This window comes from Antennarius striatus, chromosome 19 (assembly GCF_040054535.1).
Source record: "Antennarius striatus isolate MH-2024 chromosome 19, ASM4005453v1, whole genome shotgun sequence".
NCBI lineage: Eukaryota > Metazoa > Chordata > Actinopteri > Lophiiformes > Antennariidae > Antennarius > Antennarius striatus.
The window spans coordinates 3,639,466-3,663,900 of NC_090794.1; the positions used below are offsets into that span (position 1 = coordinate 3,639,466).

Consider the following 24,435-nt stretch of genomic DNA (forward strand, 5'->3'; position numbering starts at 1 on the left):
AACAGCAATGATGACACAACCTAGAATGAGAATAAATAACCACACTTTATATTCCACATTCAAAAGAAAGCTTTAATTAGAAAGTTATATACACACTGTAAAATTAAATTAAACTTTATACAAATATTAAATTACTATCTTCACACCCACTGCCATGTACAGAGAAAAAACAAACAAAGCTGAAAGCATTGAAACTTAAAAATCGGGAACCTGTACTTCTTTTGACCAAATATTTTCAGGGAAGCAACACCGTACAACAGTGTCTCTGAATGAAGTCATTTTCATATTTATTCATTTCAATCCCATGATATTTTAATGCCTTGAAACAGAAGCAAAATAATAGTGAGATATAGGTTCATCGTCATTATCATCATCATAGTAGCTGGAAAAGCTAGGGAAGGACAGAGATGAGATCATGTCCACAACAGAAGAAAACTTATTGATAAATACACAAAGACAGCTTTATGCATAGGAGAGAAAAGAACAGAATAAGGCCATTTGGAAAACAGAACACGCTGCAATACTGAAAGCAACCAATGAGGAGGCTTAAGATTATACTACCCCCCAAAAAAGAAAAAAAAATACATATAAGTCTAAGGCAACATTCTGTTAGCATTAATAATGCAGCTGTTGACAGACAGCCACAAATGCCAAATAATTTTTCCCGATGCCTTGAGTCTAACTGTTTTCAGGTTGACCAGCTCAACTGCCAAATCTTTTCAAGCGGCAATGAAGACCGAACACTAATCCTAACCAAATAACCTACGTCTCCTTTACGATTGCACTCGACATTAGGACGGTGATTGAGTGTGTGTGTGTGGCAGGGGTGGGGAATTTCATAACAAAAATTTCAAAAAAATATTTTCGCTGCAACCAGTTGCAGTTGTGTCAATAACACAAAAAAGTAGAGCGCTTTGCTCCGGTGTGACGGTGGGCGAGAGACAATCCCTCTAAGGAAACTCTTGTTTTCTAGCCATTCAGCAGAAAGTAATAAATATTCGAGCTAGGGAAGAGATAAATAATGCACGCATTGTGTAGCTGACTCGTTGCCTGAAGTCACGTTTGTTTGCTTATGTGACTTATTCATTGCTGGGAGGGATGTTTTCCTATGGTGACAGACGGGGACATTGTGCAGCCATGTCTCTGATAATAAGAGACAAATCAGACAATCGTTGTGTCCAGGCCAAACGCGTGAGGACATGTCATCTCCTTCCTAGCAGACCCACAAAGATGCACGCACACAAATACACACTTAGATTCAACAATTCCAAGCAGAACGAGCCACACACGAAACAATAAAAACATCAGGGGAAAAACAGGGCAAACAACCTCAACATCTTATTAAGACAACCCTCTCCTCAGCTTTCAGACAAAGCGTGACATCATGTCTCCCTCTTCTCACACAGGTAAGATCTACGGCCCAGTCCAGGAAACGGAATACCGATCCGTCCTGCCGGTGACAGGAAAAGCACCTTTACGGCCGGATCGTAGGCGCAGCCGGTGACAGAAAACAAAAGGAGCAAGAGAGGTCTTTTTATAGTTGTGATAAGGTGCTCCATAAAACACTGCATCCTGCTTTTAGCTCTTGTGAAGTGGTTCACGGTCCCACGAATCCACATGCTAGACGCCACCCAGATACGGATAGAGGGAGGGAGAAAAAGAGAGAAAGAGGAGGCTTCATGCGTCAATCAGAGTGGGACACCGCGCTTTGACAGCAACAACTAAAAACAACATGCAACATTCACAAAGTGAGCTGCAAAAAACTCAGCCGCCACTCACAACTTTTCAAGTACAGCGGGAAGACGGTTCTGGACGCCGCAGCGTCAGGAGCGAACATCAACAGTTATTTTTGTGGGGTTTTTAAAATTGAATACTCCAAGACTGAGTTGATGGGACTTGACTGCTGAAGCCTTCTATGATGAAGCCTCTGTAAGCCTTGTTAGTATGCAGAACGACACCTGGGAGGAGGTCAGTGTATGATAATACATACTATAATACATAACCGTTGCTCAGTATGTATGTTTTGTTCATATACATAGGATCTACAGGATTTACGTTGAGCTGGCACCACTTCCTGTGTCTGACTCTCAGTAATTTTTATCCAGTTGCCGGGTGCAGCGGTTCTCCATCTTGTGATGCAGGGAGTATTGTATCGTTGCTCTGCATGGGCAGTAATGGCAGAAGAGGTTGCATGGGCAATGGGTGTAGTTGTAGTCTTTTCTCTGCTGCTGCCGAGGAGAAGTTTTGGCGGGCGAGAAGGTGGGGGGAGTAGGTTTGACAGCCACAGTCAGTCCTGGTCAGCAGTGAGAGAAAGGGAAACAGGGGCTCTGCTGCTGATGCTGACAGCAACCTGGCAGGCTTCATGCTTCCTTCAACAGGGGAATATCTGCAGGGGCACAGAACACACATTAGAATGGAGTCATGGCTCTGGAGTCAGCTGTATGTCCCCGCCACACACATGCAATCTTTACTGAACTGAAATTATTCTGCTCCGATACTTTATGAAAGCTTCTTTTTGGACTTAATGTCTTGAAAACTAGCAAAGACTCTATGAAACAAATGATCAAATTAGAAAATGCAGAACAATGTACATGTTAAAAAAATTGGATGCAAATGCTGATGCTGCATTACAGGCAACTTGTGTAATATGAATTCTCAAGAAGACGTGTAAAAAAACAACAACCTACCAAAGCCTACCATAAAACTAAAAACTGCTCATTTCTATCTTTAGATTCAGTAAGTCCCTTTTAGAAAATCTGTATCGTCTTACCATCAGAAAAATCATCTGCAGAGGTGACAGAAAGCAGGCTGTGCTGGTCACTACTGTCAGAGTCTCTACGGAGTGGTAAGGGGCCAGCGCATGCACCCCCAGGGTGCTCTCTAGCCCATGATGATGATGAAGAGGAGGAGGAAGAGGACGAGGGGGCCTGATGAACCAGCACCGTCTCTGCATGACGCCGGGAAGAGAAAGATGAGGACGACGTGGATGGGAGACAGAAGTCTAAGTCTCTGTGGTGGCGGGTTCTGGGGGGGTCCTGGCCTCCCGTGGCCCCCTGAGGAAGACCCTCAGAGAGCACGATGGGAACTCGGGACTCAGGCGGAGCCGGAGGTGGTGGTGATGGAGGAGGAGGAGGACCGGAAGCAGCACAGTGTCCGCTGCTGCCGTATACAGCCTCTTCATAGGAAGGCAGCGCCACCTGGACACCCTCCACCATGATGGAACTGGGCTGGCCCGACACCCCCTGCTCCCTCCTGGAGGACAAAGGGGCAAAGACAGAGTGAGACGCACCGTCCCGTGACACCGGACTGGGGTTGATGGCATAATGCAGCAGAACTCTCAGGAGGTAATTAGCATTTCGGGTGCACTCCCTTCATAGCAGGTAAGCTCTCAGGCCCACAACATAATCAACAAGAGTGACAACGAGAATCAGATCAAATCATTCTGGACTTTTTATCTGCGTCACAGCAGAGACATTCGTGACTGTGATAGGATTAAATCATTTATCTTACTTTTGCTTTCATTTCTCAAGCAGTGCATGAATGTGTGCCAGTAAAGGTACCTGCAAGAACTTGTACAGTGACATATCTATGAAGCTAGACTCCACAAAACTTCAAAATAAAAAGGGGTGCCTACTGTAAGGTTTCATAGCACAACCTGCTTTTTTTATTTTCTGACATTTGGAGAGACGGTTGTCTCATTCAACAGAAATAGAACTAAAGCTTCAAGAGTTTCTGATGATGATGGTTTGTTTAAGAAGCAGAGGGCTGATGAAGATTCTTTTAACATTCTTCTTTTTGGTAAAACACAAAAGGTTGTGCACAGAACAACACAGAGATTCAGGAATAATAGGGACAAAACTAATGGGACATGTCTCATAGAATGATATTTTACGAACCTATTATTTTACTTATGTGATCTGGGAAAGAATTCTTTTAGTTTTCATAAAGAGCAGCAGTAAAATCCATTGAGCAGTTGGGTCATCATATAAAAGCTAATATACCAAGGATTCCTCATTTAATTTTTCTGCAAGTGGGTATCTTACCTGCTGTGATGGAAAGACTTGAGTCTGGGCTGTACCAGAACAAACAGCACTACTAGAAGCAGGATGAGCGCAACAGAGCTAGCTGTGGATGCCACAATAGAAAGCGCTGGTATTCCCAGTGGAGAGTTCGGCTCCTTGTCTGAGGGAAGAAGAAGAAGAAGAAGATGGAGGGTGAAAGGGTGCTCTGTAGACCTGGATTTACATTTCTTGCAGGAGGTTAAGACGGACCTTGTGTGAGTCGGCAGCTAATCTGCATGGGACTATCCCACTCTCCGTTCTGACAGGTGAGGAACTTGTACTCTCCCTTCAGGGCGTAGCCTTCGTCGCAGAAGTACTCAATGACGGTCTGCTGGGTGAGGCGGTGGCAGGGAGATGGGCGACAGCGGTAGCCCCCGTTCTCTGGTTCAGTGGGGGGCGAACATACTGGGAGAAGATGGAGCGAATAAGAGAGTTTAACAACAGTGGTTGATTTTATGTGTTTAGTTTGTGTACGTGTTGTGTTGCTCACCATTGCTTCTGATGCAGCGTGGCGGCTGAGGCGCCCAGACTCCAGAGCTGCTGCAGATTATGCTGGCTAGTCCATCTGCAATGTAGCCGGGCTCGCAGCCGTAGGTCAGCATGGTGCCCGGGGGGAACGAGTCCCGGTTAGCTTTGGTCTGGTTCAGTAGGTCTCCGTGCAGCACGCTAGGCGGCCGCGTACAACCTGACGATACGGAAACAAGAGAGCGCAAAGACAAGAGGGTTTAGTTGGGTGCTTGATGGCTTGAAGGACAGAAGACGGTCAGGTTACAGAAGAAACAGAAGAAGCATCTTCGTCTGGTTACGAGTAATCATTTTCGTTTTCTGCTTATTGCTGCTTCATCTGAGTGGCATAACCGCAAAATGACTACAAGAATAGAGCTACACACTCTTCTTAGACAGGACATGAAGCATCTTAATTGTCGATTTATTAGTAACTTTGTATTGCAAGCCATCCGAGAAAACAAGGACACTTTTTTTCCACAACGGATTCATTTAAAAACAATGTAACACGATTATGTGAAATAAACTGACTATTCCATTAGTGTATCAATAACGAGGCCTGTTGTGGCTGGCTCCATCCCAGTCTAACAGAAAACCCCTTATATTGTGTTCATATGGTTCCATCATTGCGCTGACATCCACTGCCGGCTGGTCTCCTCAGCAGGCAGCTGGGTCAAACAACTTTTCACAGGGAAACACTAAAGTTGACAGGTTGAGCTGATAATTAAAGCTCAGAGGTATTGTTACGTGAAACTAGGCTACATTTTACCCGGGCTTGGGAGAAGCACTGCATCAACATGACAAGTTACTGTGGGTGTCGACGACCACGCTCTGCAGCATGGAAAGTGTCTGCTGCACGGCGGATGAAGACGTCTCAAGAAGCTTCACATGGACCTAATTTATCTCGATTATCTCCTGCTCATTAAATTGTCTGTATCCTACTCCACCGGTGGCTGGTATCCGTCTGGAGGTGAGGAGGCGTCTTTGGTCGGGCTCGTTTGCTCAGCTCTAATGGGCGATTCGAAGCTCTAAGCCAGTCAATAAAGACGGGCAGAAAAAGAGTTAATGCTGCTTTCACCCACCTCCCAGTGCTTTATCTATGATGTGATGTCGCTTGTCGGTTCTTCTTTCTCGGTGTACGTTTGACGGTTAAGTTTCAGACTAGCTCCAAACCCCACAGCTCCAGACATTGTCCACACATGCACATGCATTTGGAGCTCCAGTCTGGATAGAGCCAAGCATCTAAATCTAGCACGTCTGTCATAACATTGCAGCACCTGTGTAAACGGTGGCTTGACAGCAGGAGGGCGAATTTACTTTCTGCGCTGCTGATCTTCAAGAGAAGGATAGATACAGGCATACCAGCTTTATTATCACTGATCTGGCTCATCTGGGAAGAAGCTAACCAGGAATTTTGGCCTCAGCTTGTTTGGAACACTTCAAACCCATCAGGGCCATTGTGCAGGAATCAAGTCTGTCATTTTTGTCAGTAAGCAGACAAAATTCAATATGAAAACACCCACACAATAAGGATCATTAATAAATCCAATCAACACTAATGGCTGCATGGTTCATTATTTAATCCTTTGCCTGATTTTTTTAATATTACATATTAGGGATCTTCTATTACAGGGCTTCATCATTTGCTTGACATAAACCAACACACCCGACGTTACAAACAGCCAATTCCCCCTTGTGTGTGTGTGTGTGTTTATGTGTGTGTGTGTGTGTTTGTATACTGAAAGGGAGACTATTTCCACAGCAGAACCTCCAACATGCTCTAATCTCCTGGGAGAAACGTCACTCTAAGCTGGCGGCACAAGATTAAATGCAAACACTCAAATGTGCGAGTGCCTCCTCCGCAACACACATGCAAATACAGATGCAGAAAGTCAACATCCACAAACAAAGACACTCCCGGGACTAAGTGCGACACCAGAGGGTGAATTATTGAATTCAGATGGGGACAGATTGCATGTGCTGCAGAGGTACACACAGCTGACAGCAGCCATGCTGGCTAACAAAGGTTCAGATTTGACTGCTTACAGCACTGGCGGTTGGTTCGAGTCTACTCCAACCCCATCTTTATCCATCACAAGACGGTCCGTCACATGACAACAACGAGCTATCAGTGTTGTTATCAAGATGTTAAAAGGGTAATTTTGGCCCGACACTGCCCCGTTTTATTCAGTTTTCCATCCCAAACACAAACTGAACCTTTGCCAGCAGTCGTAATAACTATGCTCTTCCTCTCACACGCAGACACACCATCTGCACATGCATATCTTTGGACACCATTTGACATCGAGACCTGAACAGTTGTTCACCGAGCTGCTTCGGGGCAGCTTAAGGCTCTCTGATGGTGGTGATGGTGCTAATGGAGGTGGTAAAGGTGATGAATTGATGACCCCAAGCAGGGAGGCATCAGGGGACAAAGAGGCCATAGGGGGCATTTTGAGAACAATTGCCTGTAGCCGGGGGCTACTGTTCCCATCGGTTGTGGTGTGTTGCAGGACAGTCAATAAAACTGCAGAAGATTGATGAGGGTCAACAGTACTCATTGTTTGACTATGAATCGCAGGTTTTTTTTATTAGTAACATCATGTGCCAAAAAATGCAGTCTTTCAAATACAATGCAATTCATTTAAAACACACAATCATGCCAAAAACTGAAGAAACTGAGTTATAGAAGTAAAAAAAAAAAATCAAATATGATGTCAGGCTAAGGACGACTGTGGCTTAATTATTACTGAGTATTTGGCTCACAGAGGTCAGAGAAGTCAGGTCGGTATAAACCAACGATGCAGGAAGTGAAAAGTCCATTTAGAAAATCCTTTTTTCAGAAGTGGATCAAACCAGACGCTCTCTTTAGATGCCAGGAAAACCTTGCAATCTTAAAATGCCCATCATCTTTTCCAAATACCATCTGCATCCACTGCACTTACGCACTTATACTCCGGCTGTGTGCTTAGGAGGCATTACAAAGACTTGCTGCAAGCCTTTACCTGTCATGGAATACACACAAGCGGGTTTTTTATTTCTGTATGTGGAAGAGCAAGAGGCAATAAAATAATGTTGCTGATCGGCTGTGTTAACAGAAACCATCACAAAAACCATGAAAACAAAATCTAAAACAGCTCAGGCCTGATGCTGATATGGTTTCAAAGCTGACAGATAGATCGATGCACTGATGTAAAACTAAGCACCTCCAGGCCATGATAATATACAGACCATAATGTAACATTTAGTTGTATTCCAGATGAAAAAGAATTTGAAGATAGATCTTTAGTTATAGATTGGCATAGATTGGTTAAGCAGTTGTTTTATTGTTTCATTGTCAAGGAAATAAGCCAAATTTTCATTGATTACTATCAACAATAGACATGCCTTTTGCAAACTACATCCTGCGGTAAAAGAACAACTCGTACTTATGGTGCCTTAAAACGGTAGATTAAGACAAAGCATTGGAAAAAAAAGACGTAATTCTCCCAAGAGATTAGACTTGTCAAAAGAAGTCAGAGCCTAACTTTTAAACTTTTAATACCAGAAAAGAGAGCAAGGAAAAGAGAGAAAGAAAGAGGGAGAGGAAAAAAAACTGTCATATTTTAGAGTTTGCCATTTTATTTTGGCATATATTGACTTTTAAAAATACAGGCAAAGAAGCACATTGTTTTCATCAATCTTTTTTCACTTTTGCGTGTTATGTTTTGTCCAGTGCTACAATGTTGTTTTGCCATGCACTGTACTGTATAAAATATTCAGTAAAGATACAAAATTTTGTTTGGGAGAGGGAGAGAGAGGGAGAAAGAGATAGAGATAGAGGGGCTGGAAAGAAGAATTAAGGCAGAAAAAGAAAGATGCTGACCGACAAACGCTACTCATCATCAGAAAAGCGTTACGAGGCAGAAAAGGAGGAGACTGCAAAACAAAATCATCAGCATCATGGGGCGGCGTAGTTCCGAATAATTATAAGCCGCTAAGAGTCGAGTCATGGCAAGTCCAGCAGATCTAGTATGAGCAGCAGTGGAAAGAGGAAGCAGCTACAGTACATACCACACCGTGGGTTGGGCTCGCAGGAACGGAGAGACTGTTTAAGGAAAGAGTGAACACTGCCTTGGTGGTTCAGATACCTCGCTGTCTTTTTTCCCCATTGGTCTTTCAGCCTAATGTTGAAAATTAGCTTTGAAAACACATGGGGCGGGGGGAAGAACAACGATTAAAGCACTAAGCGATGGCAGAGTGGATTTCAGAATGTCATGTTTTGTGCTTATGAGGAAGGGAATGAGTCACCGTTAGACACAAGCTGTTCTCCCACGGGTCTGATGTTCAGGGTTTGTTCAAGAGAACAGGCGTTGTAGAAACACTGTAAACAGTAATGACTAACATGGCGACACAAGTCTCTTGTGAAATACGTGGATTTTGAAACAGCAAACATACCCCATACATTTGGATTTACCACGCAAAAGATCATCCTCTCATGTCTGTGTGGAGGTGTGGGCATTTGACATGTTGAGCTCAAATAAAATAAGATACATAAAAAGGTGAGCCCATCTGAAATCTTCTTCACTTGTGACTTTAAGCTCATGAAGGAGCTTAACTGCCACAAGTTGGAAGAAACGCTTCTTTCATCGGGAGGAGCAGGACGAGGCGGAGCGCCCTTCAGGCTTACTGCCAGAGCAGCGACAGAGGAGACTCGGGCCATGGGGGGCGTTAAAATCCCTTGCCTTGCTCTAAAGCGCCAGCCTTGCTGTGAATATCTCCCTTTCTCCATCTGTTACTGGTGGCAATCGCCCGCCAAGAACCGGTAGGTGGGTTGAGGAAAGCATGGGTGAGGGGAAGACACGGGTTTTAGCCCTCCTTGCCTGGGCAAATTAAAATTCTAATTATCCTCTATTACAAACTGGGTACACTCTGACGAAGACCAGATACTGATGACTTTTGCAACCAGCAGTTTGGGTTCTCTGTGGAACAATAGGTCTCAAGGAGTGCATGTCTGTGTGTGTGTGTTGAAAAGCAGTTTGAATGTATGCTAAGAGGGGTTGTGCATCGGATTAAGCTTAAACCCAGGGGGATGATGATACCCTCTTTAGCCTGGTAAATATGTTTTTGTCCCTTTGATGGGATCCCTCCATGACCTCTGTTGTTGTTTGTTCTGCTGTCATACTCCAAATGAAGGTGTTTTTGTGGTCAGGTTCCTCCGTCCTGCTAATTCACGGGGGTGTTTTTTGTCAAGCTGTTCAAAGGTTCTAGGACGCTAAGATAAATAGAACAGTTCCGGTTTTTATTCTTCTTATATGAACTTTTGCCACAAAGAAGAGCTCAATTAGGCAATACAAACCAAAGAGAAATCTAGTGACTGTAAAGCAGTAAAGGGTCATGGGAGACGTTGTCTTCATTGTTGAACAATAACAGCTGAGGTCCGTTTATGTGACTCAGAAGTGCATAAAGGTTTTAAGTTTTATTCCCATAAGGTAAAACATGTTGAATCGTACTCTTTCATGGTCTCCCTGGTTTCAAGTTCAGTGTGGGTGAAAGTCTTTCACCTATGATTTGGTCTCAAAATCTAAAGCGTAGATACTATTAGTTGAGTCATAGTGAAACTCCTGAATGTGCTACTGTGTGGACGAGCTTCCTACATCTTCTTTCGTTCTTTGACACCAATGGAAACATCCCAGATGATCTTTCAGAGGGACACACTTTACACCCTACGAGGTGACTAGACTCTGTACACTGATCTGGGTAGGTGGCACGACATGGCAGCATAGCATGCTTAATGTATTGCTGAGTGACACCAGCAGTGTCATGTTCTGCTGTGTGCTATATGCCATCTTTCTGTAACACTCCTGCATACACACACTACTTTCTACTCTCATATTTTATCGATCTCAAACAGCTGGGCCCTGAATCATATTTCTCCAGGGTAGAAAGATGCAGAACAAAGATGAAACCCATTCCTTCCATAACAGTGCTGTTGTTCCATCTCCGGGACCTCTGGGAGAAGGTGGAGGGACCTAACTTGAAGAGGAAGGGGAGGAGGTGGATGAAGATGAAGAACAGGGAGGCAATGCAAAGGAGTTGCCGGTACATTTACACAGAATCCTACGTGCAGATATGGGAGGACTGTAATCTTACTATGCAAGTGTAGAACCCACGATGCTTTTGCAAACTGCAGGTTTGTGCTGCTTGCTAAGCGTCAGAAAGAGTGGTGAGCACCGTCACTCTTTTAATGGCCGGCAAGTTCCAGCATTGTAAGTTGGTGCTGCGGCAAATGGGAAATTTGTCGGAACACATGAATCATGCGCTCGCTGAAGAGAATTTCCAGGGAACTTGGCGGTCTACTCATAACATCCCTTCCTGCATCTGCAAAGCACAGCGGCAAACAAACATGCAGCACACACCCAGGGTGGAGGAAGTCTCTGAACAGACACATCCTCCACCTCCCCACCCATTCCCCTCATGCTGATGCGGTGCATTTAGCGAGCCACGTGTGCTGCCATTACGCTCCATTGTCCCTGTTTGCTGAGGGATGGGGCACAGTGACACATTTAAGCAGCGTGCCTCACAGGAGGACAACAGGCAACTTTGCATTTGAAGGGTTAATATGCATAAGGGGCCAAAATGGGTGAAAGCCAGTCGGGGTGGGATGGGTGGAATGGGGGGGTGGGTACTATTGTCTGCGACACCCTTTCTAACCCTGAGATACAAGCATACACACACACTCTGTTCTCCAGTAACAGATGGGAGGATGTTAGCAAATGCGAACAGTGATCTCCCCCTTCGCTCCTCTATCATCCTCACTGCCGAGGACAGCTGGGAGGCAAACATTCCTTCTTCTCAGCTTTCAGAGGAAAACAAAAGAGTGTGTGGGACCCCTCCTACACACACGTGCATGTGTTCAGATCCCCCCCAGCTCCCACCACCCCAAAACCCCCTTTCAGAAGATGTCAGTGCATTTCTGAGCAGATCATATTTCAGCAGCGAGCAAGCGAGGGAACAAGCATTGAGCTTGGGATAGTTGTGTGAAGTCGGGGTGATAAGCCCGACACCACCGACCCCGACTGGGACTAGAGTGCTCATGTGTTGGTAGGACAAGTACAAGTGGGTAGTTTCAAACCGATGAGAAATACGACAAGGCTCAGTCTGCAGGCGGTTGCTCTTTTTTTCTTACAGGCACATTTGAGTTGTTTGAACATGTTTGCATTCGTAGCACAGCACATCCTGTACTACAAACACTGCAGCATTCGTGTGCAGAATGTATCACAGTAGAGAGAAAGACCAGATTCATTATTAAGGATACAATGTTATGGACATTTATCCCTGTAAGTCAAGTCAAGTCAGTTTTATTTTTATAGCACCAAATCACAAAAAAAGATCCGACAATTCCCCTCGTGCAAGAACACAGAGTCAGTGGCCAGGAATCCTGGAATATGCACTTTACATTTGTCACTATAACGTATATATTACATACTATAATATACTATATTGTTATCATGAAGGTAACAAAAGGACAGACCTGTAAAAAAAGGATAATGCAAATCAGCGCCACAGCTTTAAGTATATTGACACGTTTGACACAACCCAGCCTTTTTCTTTTCTTATCTATTTATGAATCCTTGTTATGGATATAGCAGCAGTAGTGCGATAAGAATAGCAAATAACCAAAATCCCTACATATTAGCAAGCCAAATAATAAACTGCAAAGAGAATAAGGAGTTGATATGCATCAAGACTTTAATGAAGTCTGTGAGGGCATTCCTGCTAACTGGTACCACTATGACAGTTTACTGAAAGAGACTAGAAAGCCTGGCGTTAGAAGCAACTGAAACTTTGCATCTGGCAAACAAAACACAACTTAAAAGAAATATTAAGCCAGTCGAGTCACGTCGACACAAGTTCAATGACGTCTCAGTAGTCAACTTGAACTACCACCATTTTCTTTGCGATAATATATACTGCTACTAACTAACACTGAAACTGAGGATGTGAATCAATGCTGGGAGACGAATCACCAATATAGTAAAAGAATCACCAATACAGCAGTATGTTCGTGCCATCATGGGGAAGTTGGAGTTTTATATTGATCGCTACACATACAGTACGGCAAAGAATTTATGGATGCAACACAGATATGAATCTCCTTCTGGATGGGTGTGATGCCTAAATAAATGTTAATAAAATCCTGTAACAGATAGTGTATGAGAAAATGTGAAAAATAACGTGATGACAATTTTATATTAATTGTACAGACTTACAGAGTGATTATGAATAAGACGTATTGAGAGACTCTCATAAATCCTGACGCAATCATCTAAATGGACGCTGGTGAAACATACTGTAAATAAAGGCCTTGGGCATTTGGCTGTTTGTTACAGAGCGGTATTTACAGATGATGTAATGAGGACACAGGGCATTAGGTTGTAGCTCAGCCAACTGGCCACTAAACATGTCAGCACTCACAGTTTGAGGGATGTGACTAGAGGGGAACAAAATAAAACAACAAAACAGGAAGCAGTGACATGCAGACAGGAAATGAATGTTATTAGAACATCCTGCAGGCACAGATCCATGAATTGTGGAGTAAAAACAGAATAATAGCTGTGTAAAAAGGGTACTATGGCAAGCAAGTCAGCAAATGTTCACTAAACTGAAGTGTCTTTAACATTAAGACATTTATGACAGCTCCAACTGTTCTGCTCTGAATCAAACTTTTCAGAATCTAATTAAACATCTACTGAAGTGCAAATTGCACCAAAATAAGACAGGAAAAACAGGAATCGCTGAGTCATTTTTTTGACATGCAGTCAGTTAAAGTGAAACAGCTGTACACTACCTCCACCCATGACAAGCCATCCGGGTGAAGCGGAATAGCACATGAAGGCCTAGCCCTTCCCCTCTGCCAGATCATGTGGCTTTTTTTATGTCCCTGCCTTGGACTGGTTGACGTCGGCTCAATTATTTCCCCAAGCAAACTATTACAGAGTTTCTGACAAACTGGACTAAAGCTTAAACGCTGAATCAACACTTTGAGGGGGCCTGTGCCGGTTGTAGTACATTATCACCCCATTTCTTGTCTTGCTACAGTTGTGGCATGTTGAGGCATGACAGCATGAATTTCCACTCTGTGGATTCACAGCAGTTGATGACCATTCTGACTGCCAATATTTTGGTCCAAACATAACAGCCGCTGCTCTCGGCCGAGCTATTGTGCTCAACTGATGATCACGAGGGCGGCTAAAGCGAAACCACTGTTTGTTTGTTATCTTAAAAAAAGGCGTGTTATATCCAGCTGTCAGTAATTTAGTAACTGCAGTCTGACCTAAGAATGTCTGTGGCTTGGAGTTGAAGCTGCTGTTTAAAGATACCATTAATGCAACTCAAGCATTTATTGCTACTGCGGCTTCTCATGAAATGCCCAGAAATGGTAAGATAGCTTTATTGCCATTCAAAATGTCTTCTAAATGACATAACGATGAAAGGGGAAACTAGTTAGATCCATGAATTTCACCACTGTTTTTCCATGACGCTGCGTGTAAAATCATTCATGACGTGCCTGCATCATCAGCTTTGTCACGGTTGCTCACTGTCTAGCACAGACTGGATGTCTCAACCGTTGGTGAATCCAGCATGTGGTGGATGCTAGGTGCCTTATGTGTAAGATGATGAACTTGTTTGAACAGGATGCTGCATTGACTAATGGTGCAATGAAAAATTAGCCCAAATCAAAGAGTAGATGGCACAGGAGGGGGAAAAGAAACGACATCAGAAATGAAGAAAACAGGACATGTGAGTTTATTTAGCTTAATTTTGTAATATTTGGCAAGATGTTGAATAAAAATACCAACAACACAGAAAGGTACAAAGAGGTCAAAACCCCAGGAATAAAAGCAGAGAGAAGTAAAAGAGTGAAAGAATGAAATGAGGCAGAAGCAGCAGAAGACAGGAGAGACTGGGGGATATATTTAGCAGCTCATTAGTCAGAGATGTTCTCTACTCAGCAGGCCGGTCCCTCAGATGAGGTCCTTTGGAAATCATTATGACTGCCTGCTGGTTCAGACAACCGTACACATTTCACTGAAAAACAATTTACAAACTGCCTATCTTGTCCCCGGCCCTAATGTAGCTTCAAAATAATCCCCGTGTTCTGGAGAGACGCCTGAAAACAAAGCTGTGTGAACGAGGAAAACATAATGCCGTGGATTTTAATATCACATCCACTGCATTGTCGTAAAAAATAACCACTTCTGCTGTGACTGCGTGCTGCTTTGACATTCATTAACCTTTACAGTACAGCTCCTGTCACTGGCGGAGAAGGAATTTGGAACCTAGCTAAACTATCTGCATGAAGAAGGAATTGTGAATGGGAGGGTAGTTTTCCAATAACAATAATTAGAGTAGTCAAAAAATTTTTAATCGTGTCTTGTGCTGTATGTATTTGCACAGCAGAAGCAAAATTTTTTTCTTGTCAAAATGTTTAAAACCTTCAATGGGCAAGAGACATGCTAAATTACAGGAGGAGAGAGCAGAGGGTTATGGCTCAAATGATAAATACACAGGTAATGGAGGAGAAAGGCTGATGGATTCGACCAGGCTGCCTCTAATGGGCTCTGATCTCACCTGGCTAATGGTTAAAGCCCGACAGAAAGAGACGAAACAGAGGTGTCTCAGAAAAGGGGGCTGTGCTGCACTCAGTATACTTTGTGACACACACACACACACACACACACACACACACACACACACACACACACACACACACACACACACACACACACACACTAATTGCAGACTGGTGATCTAGTGGAGCAGCAGCTCGCTGTGGTTTGGCCTCTGGCTTCCAACGGCCCCCTTAAAGACCTCTTTGTTCTCACATTTCAGAGAGGAGCTAGTAGCTAAAGTATTGCTTTACTCCCGCCTGCTTGCGAACCACGTCGCTAAGAGGACTTCAGGGGACAATTCTTAACAGTTAATTGCACAGGACCCTTTGTTTCCTACTCCCTTTGGGCTATACCATTTGCAAACTCAGTCTATTGAGCAAACTGACTGTGAGGGGAAACCAAAAGTGCGCTCGTACTTTGTGGGTTTCTGGAAAAAAAAATGCGCTCACACACACAATTTTGGTTGGCTACAGAAGGCAACAAGTTTCAAAGACTGCAGCTGTTTGAAGATGCCAGAAGTAGGCAATGGCTCATTCAGATATCTTCCTCTGTGGTCAGAAGCAATGACGCTGCGCTGGCCACTAAAGTCTACTCTGCCTTAAAGAGGAAAGAGGGGAGTTGTCAAGTAATTTTCATTTGAACAACTTTCGAGAAAATATCACCCTTATCCTATCCAGTCCTGAACGCTGATGCAAGACCTGCCAATACAGAGCGCTCTCTCAATGTAATGTCCTTCATCAGGTTGAGAAAAATGTATTCAAGTCAAGCCAAGAACGAATAACAATCGATCGTCAAAAACAAACAGGTCTCAGAGGAAATTACAAAGGCGACTTTCTGCTTCTTTCCTTGGTCTCGGCTTTCAGCTCGCCCTTTTCTTTAACCGTATGACTCCACTTTTCTCCCAGGCTTAAGGAAAAGTACTTCCCGTTCTAACACATGATCATACATAAACTTCCCCACCAACACAGAGCAGACAGCAGGATTGTAGAGGGAAGGCTTCCAGCTCTGCTGACATTCCCCTGTATATCTTTAACTCTACTTCACATGACTTGGTGTTCAGAGAGCATAGTTTATCTCTCTAAGTGGATGCACAAGGAAGATTCCGGTCATTTTCCTCCTGGGGTGAAAACATGGAATGTGCCCAGAAGAATACATCCTTATGGACAGTTCCCGTCGCTAGTCTCTCAGCCCTGAGTCATTGTCTAGGTCCACTTCCTTAGATGGAAACCACAAAGGCTCATTGTCGGAACTGACACAATATTAGGAACTGAGCTCCGTGAAGCTGACATCAGAAGGACGTCAGATAGGCTGAGAAACAAACAATATTTGCGCCGTGCCTTGAAAATCCTCAACACTGATGTCGTTTATCCTGCGCGTACGTAAACCCAGCGCTGCTTTGTTGCTGTTTGTTTACTGGCGTCAAGATGTTTTGTTTGTTGCATTTGTACTTTGGGAAGATTGTTCTGAATCACAAATACAGATGTAATCATACACAATCACAAACACAAACTGAGGAAGCCATTTACAAAATACCCCACTGGTAATCTTGTTTACACCGAACGACTGAACGTCACATAAAAAAGACGACTTGAACTGCTATCGCCTCTAAAAACACATCGCTCCCGATGAAGCTTTGTGACGACTTCCGCACGGGATGTGTTGACGGATATGAAAAATTGTTGTCTGACCTTTCCATGAACATGAAAACCATCGCAACCTTTTCTTTATTTGTTCAATGAAGTAAAAATGAGAAAAAGGAGTCTCATTCTATTCTTCCTTCTCCTTCCTATTTCCCTAAATGCCATATTTTCTGAGTAATATCCACCATAGGACCAAACTGACAGTAACTTCCACATAGTAAAAATAGAAGTTCATTGCTCTGTGGTGTATTCTGGTCCACAGTATGCAAATCCCATATTATATACATTTCTTTAGCAACCATTTCTATTCATACATTGCAATGCTATTTGCATGAGGAGCAAGCCTGTCAGCAGGGATGAAATTTCATATTCATGAAAAATTTCTGGACCAATCGCCATCCCTGAAATACGTCTAGGGATTACCTACTGTTTGTGAATTATGTATGGAGAGGAGAGAGAAAGGGAGGCCAGTGAACAGGAGAATTAATAACACAATTACTTTAAAGCTTCAAAATGAGTCTCGCTTTTGTAGTAATATGAATAATTACAAGCTTGATTTCATATTTTCATGCTTTGGAGGTTTGTAATTTATGTTTCGTTGTTTTGGTGCTGTAATTGCTGTTATATCTAATGTTGACATGCACCCCATTTGCGCTGTTTAAATTTATGTTTACCCTTCTTGGCAATATCCTCCTTTTCTAAAAATACAGAGAAGAAAGCCTATTCCTCATCAATAACAAAGTTTTATTAAGAATACACCATTCAGCTGAGGTGCAGCTCCTGCACTGTGAGTCAGATTTAATAACGACTTGCTTATTATGAGGAAGTAGCTATGTTTGGGAAACACCTAAAAATAACCAGTCGGTTCGCTCAAAGCACCATCCATAATGTTCCAGTGCAATTTGTAAAACAAGGGCAATGGCAACAGAAAATGGTACGGGTTTTTAAATGAAAACAAGAATAAAGTCACATTAAGTACAAAGAGGAAGTTTTTTTATAAAGGTGCTTAAACTCATCCTTAAAGATGCAGCACTATTCTTACAGCTACAGTAATTTCTTCAGTATTTTATAAGTGTCAGGTATTAAGCATCAAATAAAAAAAAAAAATTACTGGGATGTTGACAGAAAAAGCCATTTCCACCACATTAAAACATATTTTATGTACGTAACATGACATCGTAAATACATCAGGGACGTCTCCCCGATAATATGTATATCACGAAAAATAAGTCAAATCCCCATCTGACACGTGAGGGTGACACCAGCCCCTCTGGCCTCCACATGGATGTGTGTTACATAAGACAAAGTGAGAAGAATGATACACGGGATCAGCAGCAACCCCCCCCCCCCAGTCTCTCACTACACAAATACACACATTTATTCACTCGAGACAGTTAACAAATTAAATTAATTCACGTCACAATCTTAAACTGCCCCGGAATACACATGCAATTATTCACACACATATAAGCAGTTCACGTCCTTTCTGAGGCAAGGACATCTGGTACATCTCACAAGCTGGCTGTGTGAGGGGTGTGTGTGTGTGTGTGGGGGGGGGGGTTAGGGTGTAGGTAACTTGTATCTGTTTGGGGGAAGGGGGACCAGCATACGAAGGCTGAACTGCAAGGAAAGCTGGCAGAAGTGAGGGGTTCAGTGAGTGCATGCCACCCAGATGAACTCTTTTTGAAGAACAGGAGCTCTATGAGTCCCGCCGGAACTGCCTGTGTTTCATTTAACCTCCAGGATTGTTGCACTACACAATATTCGACTCATTTGATGATTTGATGCTTCAGATAATAATCAAAGCTCACAGGGTGGAATATAAAGCCCGATCTGAAGGTTGTTGTGGAGTAATAACAAGAGCTGGCTAGCCACGCTAAAAGCTCTCAAAGGACAGTAAATGTCATGGCTGATTAAAACCTTATGAGAGCAATGTGACCGCAGACAACATAATTTCTCTGTTTCACTCAGCAGCGGGGGAAAGCTGTTGTGACTCATTAGGACACTGAATGGATTCACAGAGTATGTGAGATTGAGCATCCTGACAGAGGCAAGGGTAAAGGAAGCCAATTTAATCTAACTGACCCGCAAAACGAGGGGAAAATAACCTCAATCAATTCACAAGAGATCAGCAAAGATGGCGTCGGAGTCGATATGTATCTTGTGGGAGAAGGAGATGTTATATGTGGATTTGTGTGTCCGCTCTTACCTGATGCGTGAACATGAGGGAGAAGGGTGAAAAGGAGGAGAAACACAGAGGCAGCCAGCCTGTGGGCTCGAGAGGAGGTGAAGGGCGAGGAGGACGGGGCTCTCGTCTGAAACGCTACCATTCCATCGCACATCTTTTCCTCCGGCGACCAGAGAGAGTCCTCTACGGCTTAACCTGTTCGGACCACAGAGAGAGGAAGGGATTGAGTGGGGGGTGGGAGGGAGTGATGCAGATTACTATCAACATTCAACCAGGATTATGTAACCAAACGCAACACAAAGCGACACAAGGGAAGCGAACAAGAGAGCTGTACTATAAGTCTTTTCTGCACGCCATCAAGTCACAGTTAATGATAGCATCCACTGTATGCTTTATTTTAGGCACATTATCTCTTTGGGATACTTGAGTTCCTTAAACAACTTCCTGGTTTAAAATGACAACTGCTCACACTCACACCTTTTCAAAAACAATCACTGGCAGCAGAGAAGGACCCTCTAATCTCTACTGGATCCCCACATTTGGCTCTGAAACAAAACCTAACTTAAAAAAAAACAGTCACTGTAGATGATGTAAGAGGGAAACAAATCCCTGCCGCAAGTGAGTAAGCAGCATAAGATGAGAGAAGCTAAAAATGTGTGTGTGTGTGTGTGTGAGAGTCGAGGTAAAACTAAACGATGCTCACGAGGTACCCGAGGTATGGGTTCGGCTTAATCATAACATAAATGAATTGTCTATAGATTTATGAGTTCACTGCTCCCAGGTTGGTGTTATAATAGCACAATAACAAAAATACTTGTGACACACAAGTATTCCTCAAATATAGCTTATAAATGAAATAGAAACAGGATTCAGTAGAGATCGGTAATAACCAGATTCCATACCACCATCAGATCAGCTGTGATGTTAATCTGTTATACTGCAGACTGAAGCTGCTTTCTGTCATATCTCCAATATTCTTAGGTTGCAATGTATGCAAGATGCAAAATATAAGTCTATGGTTTCTTTGTACTACTGTTTCTGTGTGTATGTCTACTTTGTACGTTGCCTAGACAAAGTGTAAACGTCAAGTCCATACACACTCGCAAAAAATTAAACCTCCATCCTTTGATAGAAAGTCTCTCTCCATGACACCGACTCAAATAACTTCCTAAATGCACTTGTTGGCTGATTGGGGAGACGTGATACCCACTCTGCCACCACATAAAATGAGTTGCCGGTGCACACAGTCTTGGTCATGGCGCTACAAGAGGAACTGGGTTAAATATGCAGTTGCTGTGTTTTGAACGGACCTAGCTTGCTGGCAGGCAGCATATCCTCAAGAGAGGGCAGAGGGCCCATTACAGTAACACAAGGCTGCTGAGCTAATGGCTAAAGTAATGGGCATAGCAGGGTTAGAACGACACAAATTTGATTGCAGATCTGCTGCATGGACAGTCATGCTGCTACAGATAATCTGGAACTAGCGCAATGAGGAAAATTGCTGGACAGATGCAGAAACAGCTTTGTGAGAGTCCCCGATGGGTCAGGTAACCTTCTAGGTGCTCAGTGGAAATTCTCTCAAGGTATGAAAATCAACTTGGATATTCTTAGAAACAATTCTAGATACTTGATGTACAGACACCCAAACTGCTTGCCACCTTTCTGAAGAGTGAAGGGTATACCTGGTTGTGACCCAGGCATGTGGGATTGTGTGACGTAAGTAGGTTCTGGCAGAACAGTTTGGCCATCGCGTTAAGCCAAGGAGGAGGCAGTCAAAAACACATGCCTGGGACCTGCGCCAGCCAGTTCACAAGACTAGCATACACAGAAGCCTTCTATTAACTCAGGTGACTTTATTATCAGATGAATCTTTCAGAAGCATACAACAAAAATAAAGGCTAATTGTAGGTCAACGACAACAAAAAGCATGTGCTCCATGAAAGGCTAATTTTTTGTTGGCACGTAAATTTTTTTGGTATGGTGCTTGCAATGCAGTGATAACCTTCAAGGGAAGCTAAGGGCAGAGCATTAACCAGCCAGTAGGTGTGCAAAGTGACAACTTAAGCAGAAACAAGTCTAATTGCTTTCACACAAGAGTGTCAGAAAAGGAGAAAGTCATTAACACTGTGCTGCAGCATCCTACAAAGCACAGCAGTCCGTTTTGAACACCTGAACATCATAGCTCCAAACCTTGAAGGTATTTCTGTGTAGATCTTCTAATGCATTGGCTTCCTGTTTGTGCATTTAAAATATTATTAAGACAGCAGGCATTTTGACAGCAGCAAGGTACGGCAATATTTGATGTTTTGGATGTCAGCTATGAAACTTGAAACTTCTTTGTGTTTACTGTCAGATACTGGCTATGATGTTCAGCATGATTTGCCATATTAAAGTCTGTGCTGCTATTTTAAACTCAGTGACATGTAGTTCATGTTTCCTGGAACAACACTTCAAAATGTTAATTTTAAATGCATGGCAATCAAGCTATTGCTGTGTGACTTTTAGTTACTATATTAGTATCTCTGATATGGGAGAGTTGACATAATACAGAGTAATATAAGCTGAAAAGCTATTAAAAGGAATACAAAAAGAAGCACAGACTACTTTTAATAATTAAATAGAATTAGCTTTTGATAAGACACCAGAAGACATATGATGATTAATGTCAATATTGCATGGCATGTCATTAAGTGGTGTGTATAATTAATGAATTTATATAGCTTTCTGTGCCTCATGAGAATAAAGAGGCAAAACTAGTACAGAACAAAACTGGTGTTACTAGTAACACAAGGAAATGGAAGAAATACTATCAGAATTACAAAGAGGGTGCTCTGAAGTTGTCCACTTCAAAAGCTGTTAAGCATTAATGTAGCAGTCCAGGTTCCAACAAGTTATTGACACAATCATACATATAAGACTAGAACTGATCTTATCTGTTGCTTAGTCACAGCACTCTTTGCTTATCAATATAACCAATAAAGTAATTTATCAAGAAAAAACTCCCCTAACAGAGTTCCACATTTTTCAATAAGCGGATTTCTTGTTGCTGCCTCTGATTTACTGAGTTTATTTGGTATCTGAACTGTAGGCCAGACACCAAATTATCACCAATAATGAAAATCAACACCACTGTACCTTTACAAAACTTTAAGTAATTCCATTTCCCGAACTGTTTACTTCATGCTTCAACCCACTGCATTCAGGAAGTAGAGTTTAAACAGGATAACTACACTGCATTTTCACTTCTCGGAGAAAAAACAACATCAAACTCTCCTCTTAATGCACAAGCGAGGCAGCCGGCCATCCAGCCGGCTGCTACTGCCGCTTTTCAGCTGCCCAGGACTCCAGGAATGCAAAGGCAGCCAAGGAGAGCAGCAATGCAGACATGTGTCCGGGAACAGAGAGCACTCAGTGTGCCAAAGAAACAGCCGGGAGAAGATTTCCACCCGATAGGCCCCAACGCTACTGCTGCTAGCAGCCCCCTCCTAGGCTTGCAGTCGGAGCGTAGAGATGTGGCTCTGCATGCAGCACAGAAAGGAACCTTTGTTATGAAGTATTATGGAGTGTTAAGCCCCAGAGTGCTCGGGCATCCCACTGTACTGCCGCAAGGGGGTACAGTGGGACAGACAGATAGGGAGATGGAGAAGGGCAGATTAATTATAGCCAGAAAGAATACAAGCAGAAAGGAGTAAGATGAAACAAGAGAATACAGGGGGAAACACACTAAAAATGAGAGCAAACATGTGATGTCGACAGTGGTGAAAGACAAGGAAATCTGAGAATGGGACTGAAGCCAAACAGTTTTCTTATCTTTTGTCATAAGATGTTTCCTCTGAACTATGTTGTCAAACATAATTCTGTTTTGAGAGTTATTATGAGACAAGCTCACTGCCGCTATAAAACGGGTTTTAAAATATAGTTATAGTCTGAGTTTGTATAATGTGTACAAACAAATATCTCAATGTGTAATAAAAATGTATTGAATCAAGACAACAAGAGCAAAACTGCAGGAAATAAATTGCCTCTAAATATTTTTGAAATCACTAGATTTTTTTTTTAAAATAACAGGCATACAGAGGTAAAAGTGTGACCATTTTATTAGAACGTCCAAGCAGCTGCCTAAAAGTCTTACTGGTTTAATTTCGGGGTTTTCCCACTAATCAAAGAAGCTCACTGAGAGATTATTGTTCTCCAGCACTGGGTTTTACATTTGTGAGCAAAGAATTAATTTACAACACTTGAAAAAAAAAATGACGTAGAAGCTGGGTTCACAAAACGATCTTGATTAAAATTATGACCTCAAATGTTGACTTCATTGGAGATCGTATCAACCTAAGCCAACAGAAATCGAAAGGAAGTTTCGCTGAGATGGAAATGAAGGTGTCGTAAATCAAAGCGCTAGCACTATCCGAAAAATACTTCCCCACTGTAACTGTAGGGATCGTGGTCAACTAAGAACCTTCATACAAGAGTCACACGCTTCAACACGTGCTGACTATACAGCGAGCTATTTAAACAAAAGGGTGGGCTAGCAAGACACACACACACACACACACACACACACACACACACACACACACACACACACAAGCTGTAGGACAACAACAAAGACGAAACCAAAGCATTCCTCAATTCAACAAATGAACACGACAACGCATACAATTTTAATCTTTTCTGGAGTCTGATGATTTTAAAATCTAATCGTCATACTTCCGCAATGACACAGGTAACGGCTAAAGTACGTTTTAATCACATGACCAGAATGTAACAATACAGTAATGCTGTTCTATTAATGGTTAACTAGCTTCTCGATACGGCTTTCTGTTATTTTATCTCTAAACTCGTTGCCAAACTAGGTTATGATAGCTTATACAGAATATAACAACCCTGGTGAATGTAACAACCCAATCATGACAATGTATTCAGGTTTGTTATCTTCATGTCAACCATTGTCGATACCTAAAACTAGCTTAATTATAAAGACACTTCGTTAGGTTGGTAGACCAACAAAAAACTGACACCTTACTAATGATTTTGACAAATTAATAATTTAATACCCCATGATGAACGACTTTTTTTTGGTTTTTTTTTAATTAAGGTAGATAATGAACAAACATTAACAGACGAAAGCAAGATATCTCGCAGTGGCCTATCGGTGCTTAGTTTGCGAAAAAACAAAAGACAATACTCACGATTAGCAGCGAGCCGTCCTCTCAGTCCTTCACATTCGAGGCATTAACAGTCTCAAAATTGAGTTCACTCAAACCAGAACGTGTTAAAATAATTGAATAAAGGGCTTTTGTTGTCTTGCTCCGTCACGACCACAGTCCTTTTCGTTGTCCTCGGCTCACCAGCTCTTGATAATGTAGGTGTGCGGAAACCCGACC

At 42.7% G+C, this 24,435-nt stretch overlaps 1 protein-coding gene across 2 annotated transcripts; it reads right to left on the reverse strand.

Annotated features, from left to right (window-relative positions):
• Nucleotides 1-58: 58 nt before the first annotated feature.
• On the reverse strand, nucleotides 59-24,435 carry susd6 (sushi domain containing 6). Of its 2 annotated transcripts, XM_068342065.1 has the most exons (7): nucleotides 24,241-24,435; nucleotides 19,070-19,243; nucleotides 4,552-4,746; nucleotides 4,272-4,466; nucleotides 4,044-4,182; nucleotides 2,771-3,252; nucleotides 59-2,386 (listed from the first exon to the last, which is right to left on the reverse strand). In XM_068342065.1, the coding sequence occupies exons 2-7, from the start codon at nucleotides 19,200-19,202 to the stop codon at nucleotides 2,361-2,363; spliced, it is 1,170 nt and encodes a 389-aa protein (XP_068198166.1). In that variant the 5' UTR covers nucleotides 19,203-19,243; nucleotides 24,241-24,435; the 3' UTR covers nucleotides 59-2,360. The 2 variants fall into 2 exon arrangements, with proteins under 2 accessions (XP_068198166.1, XP_068198167.1); XM_068342066.1 differs by lacking the exons at nucleotides 19,070-19,243; nucleotides 24,241-24,435 and adding an exon at nucleotides 8,619-9,428.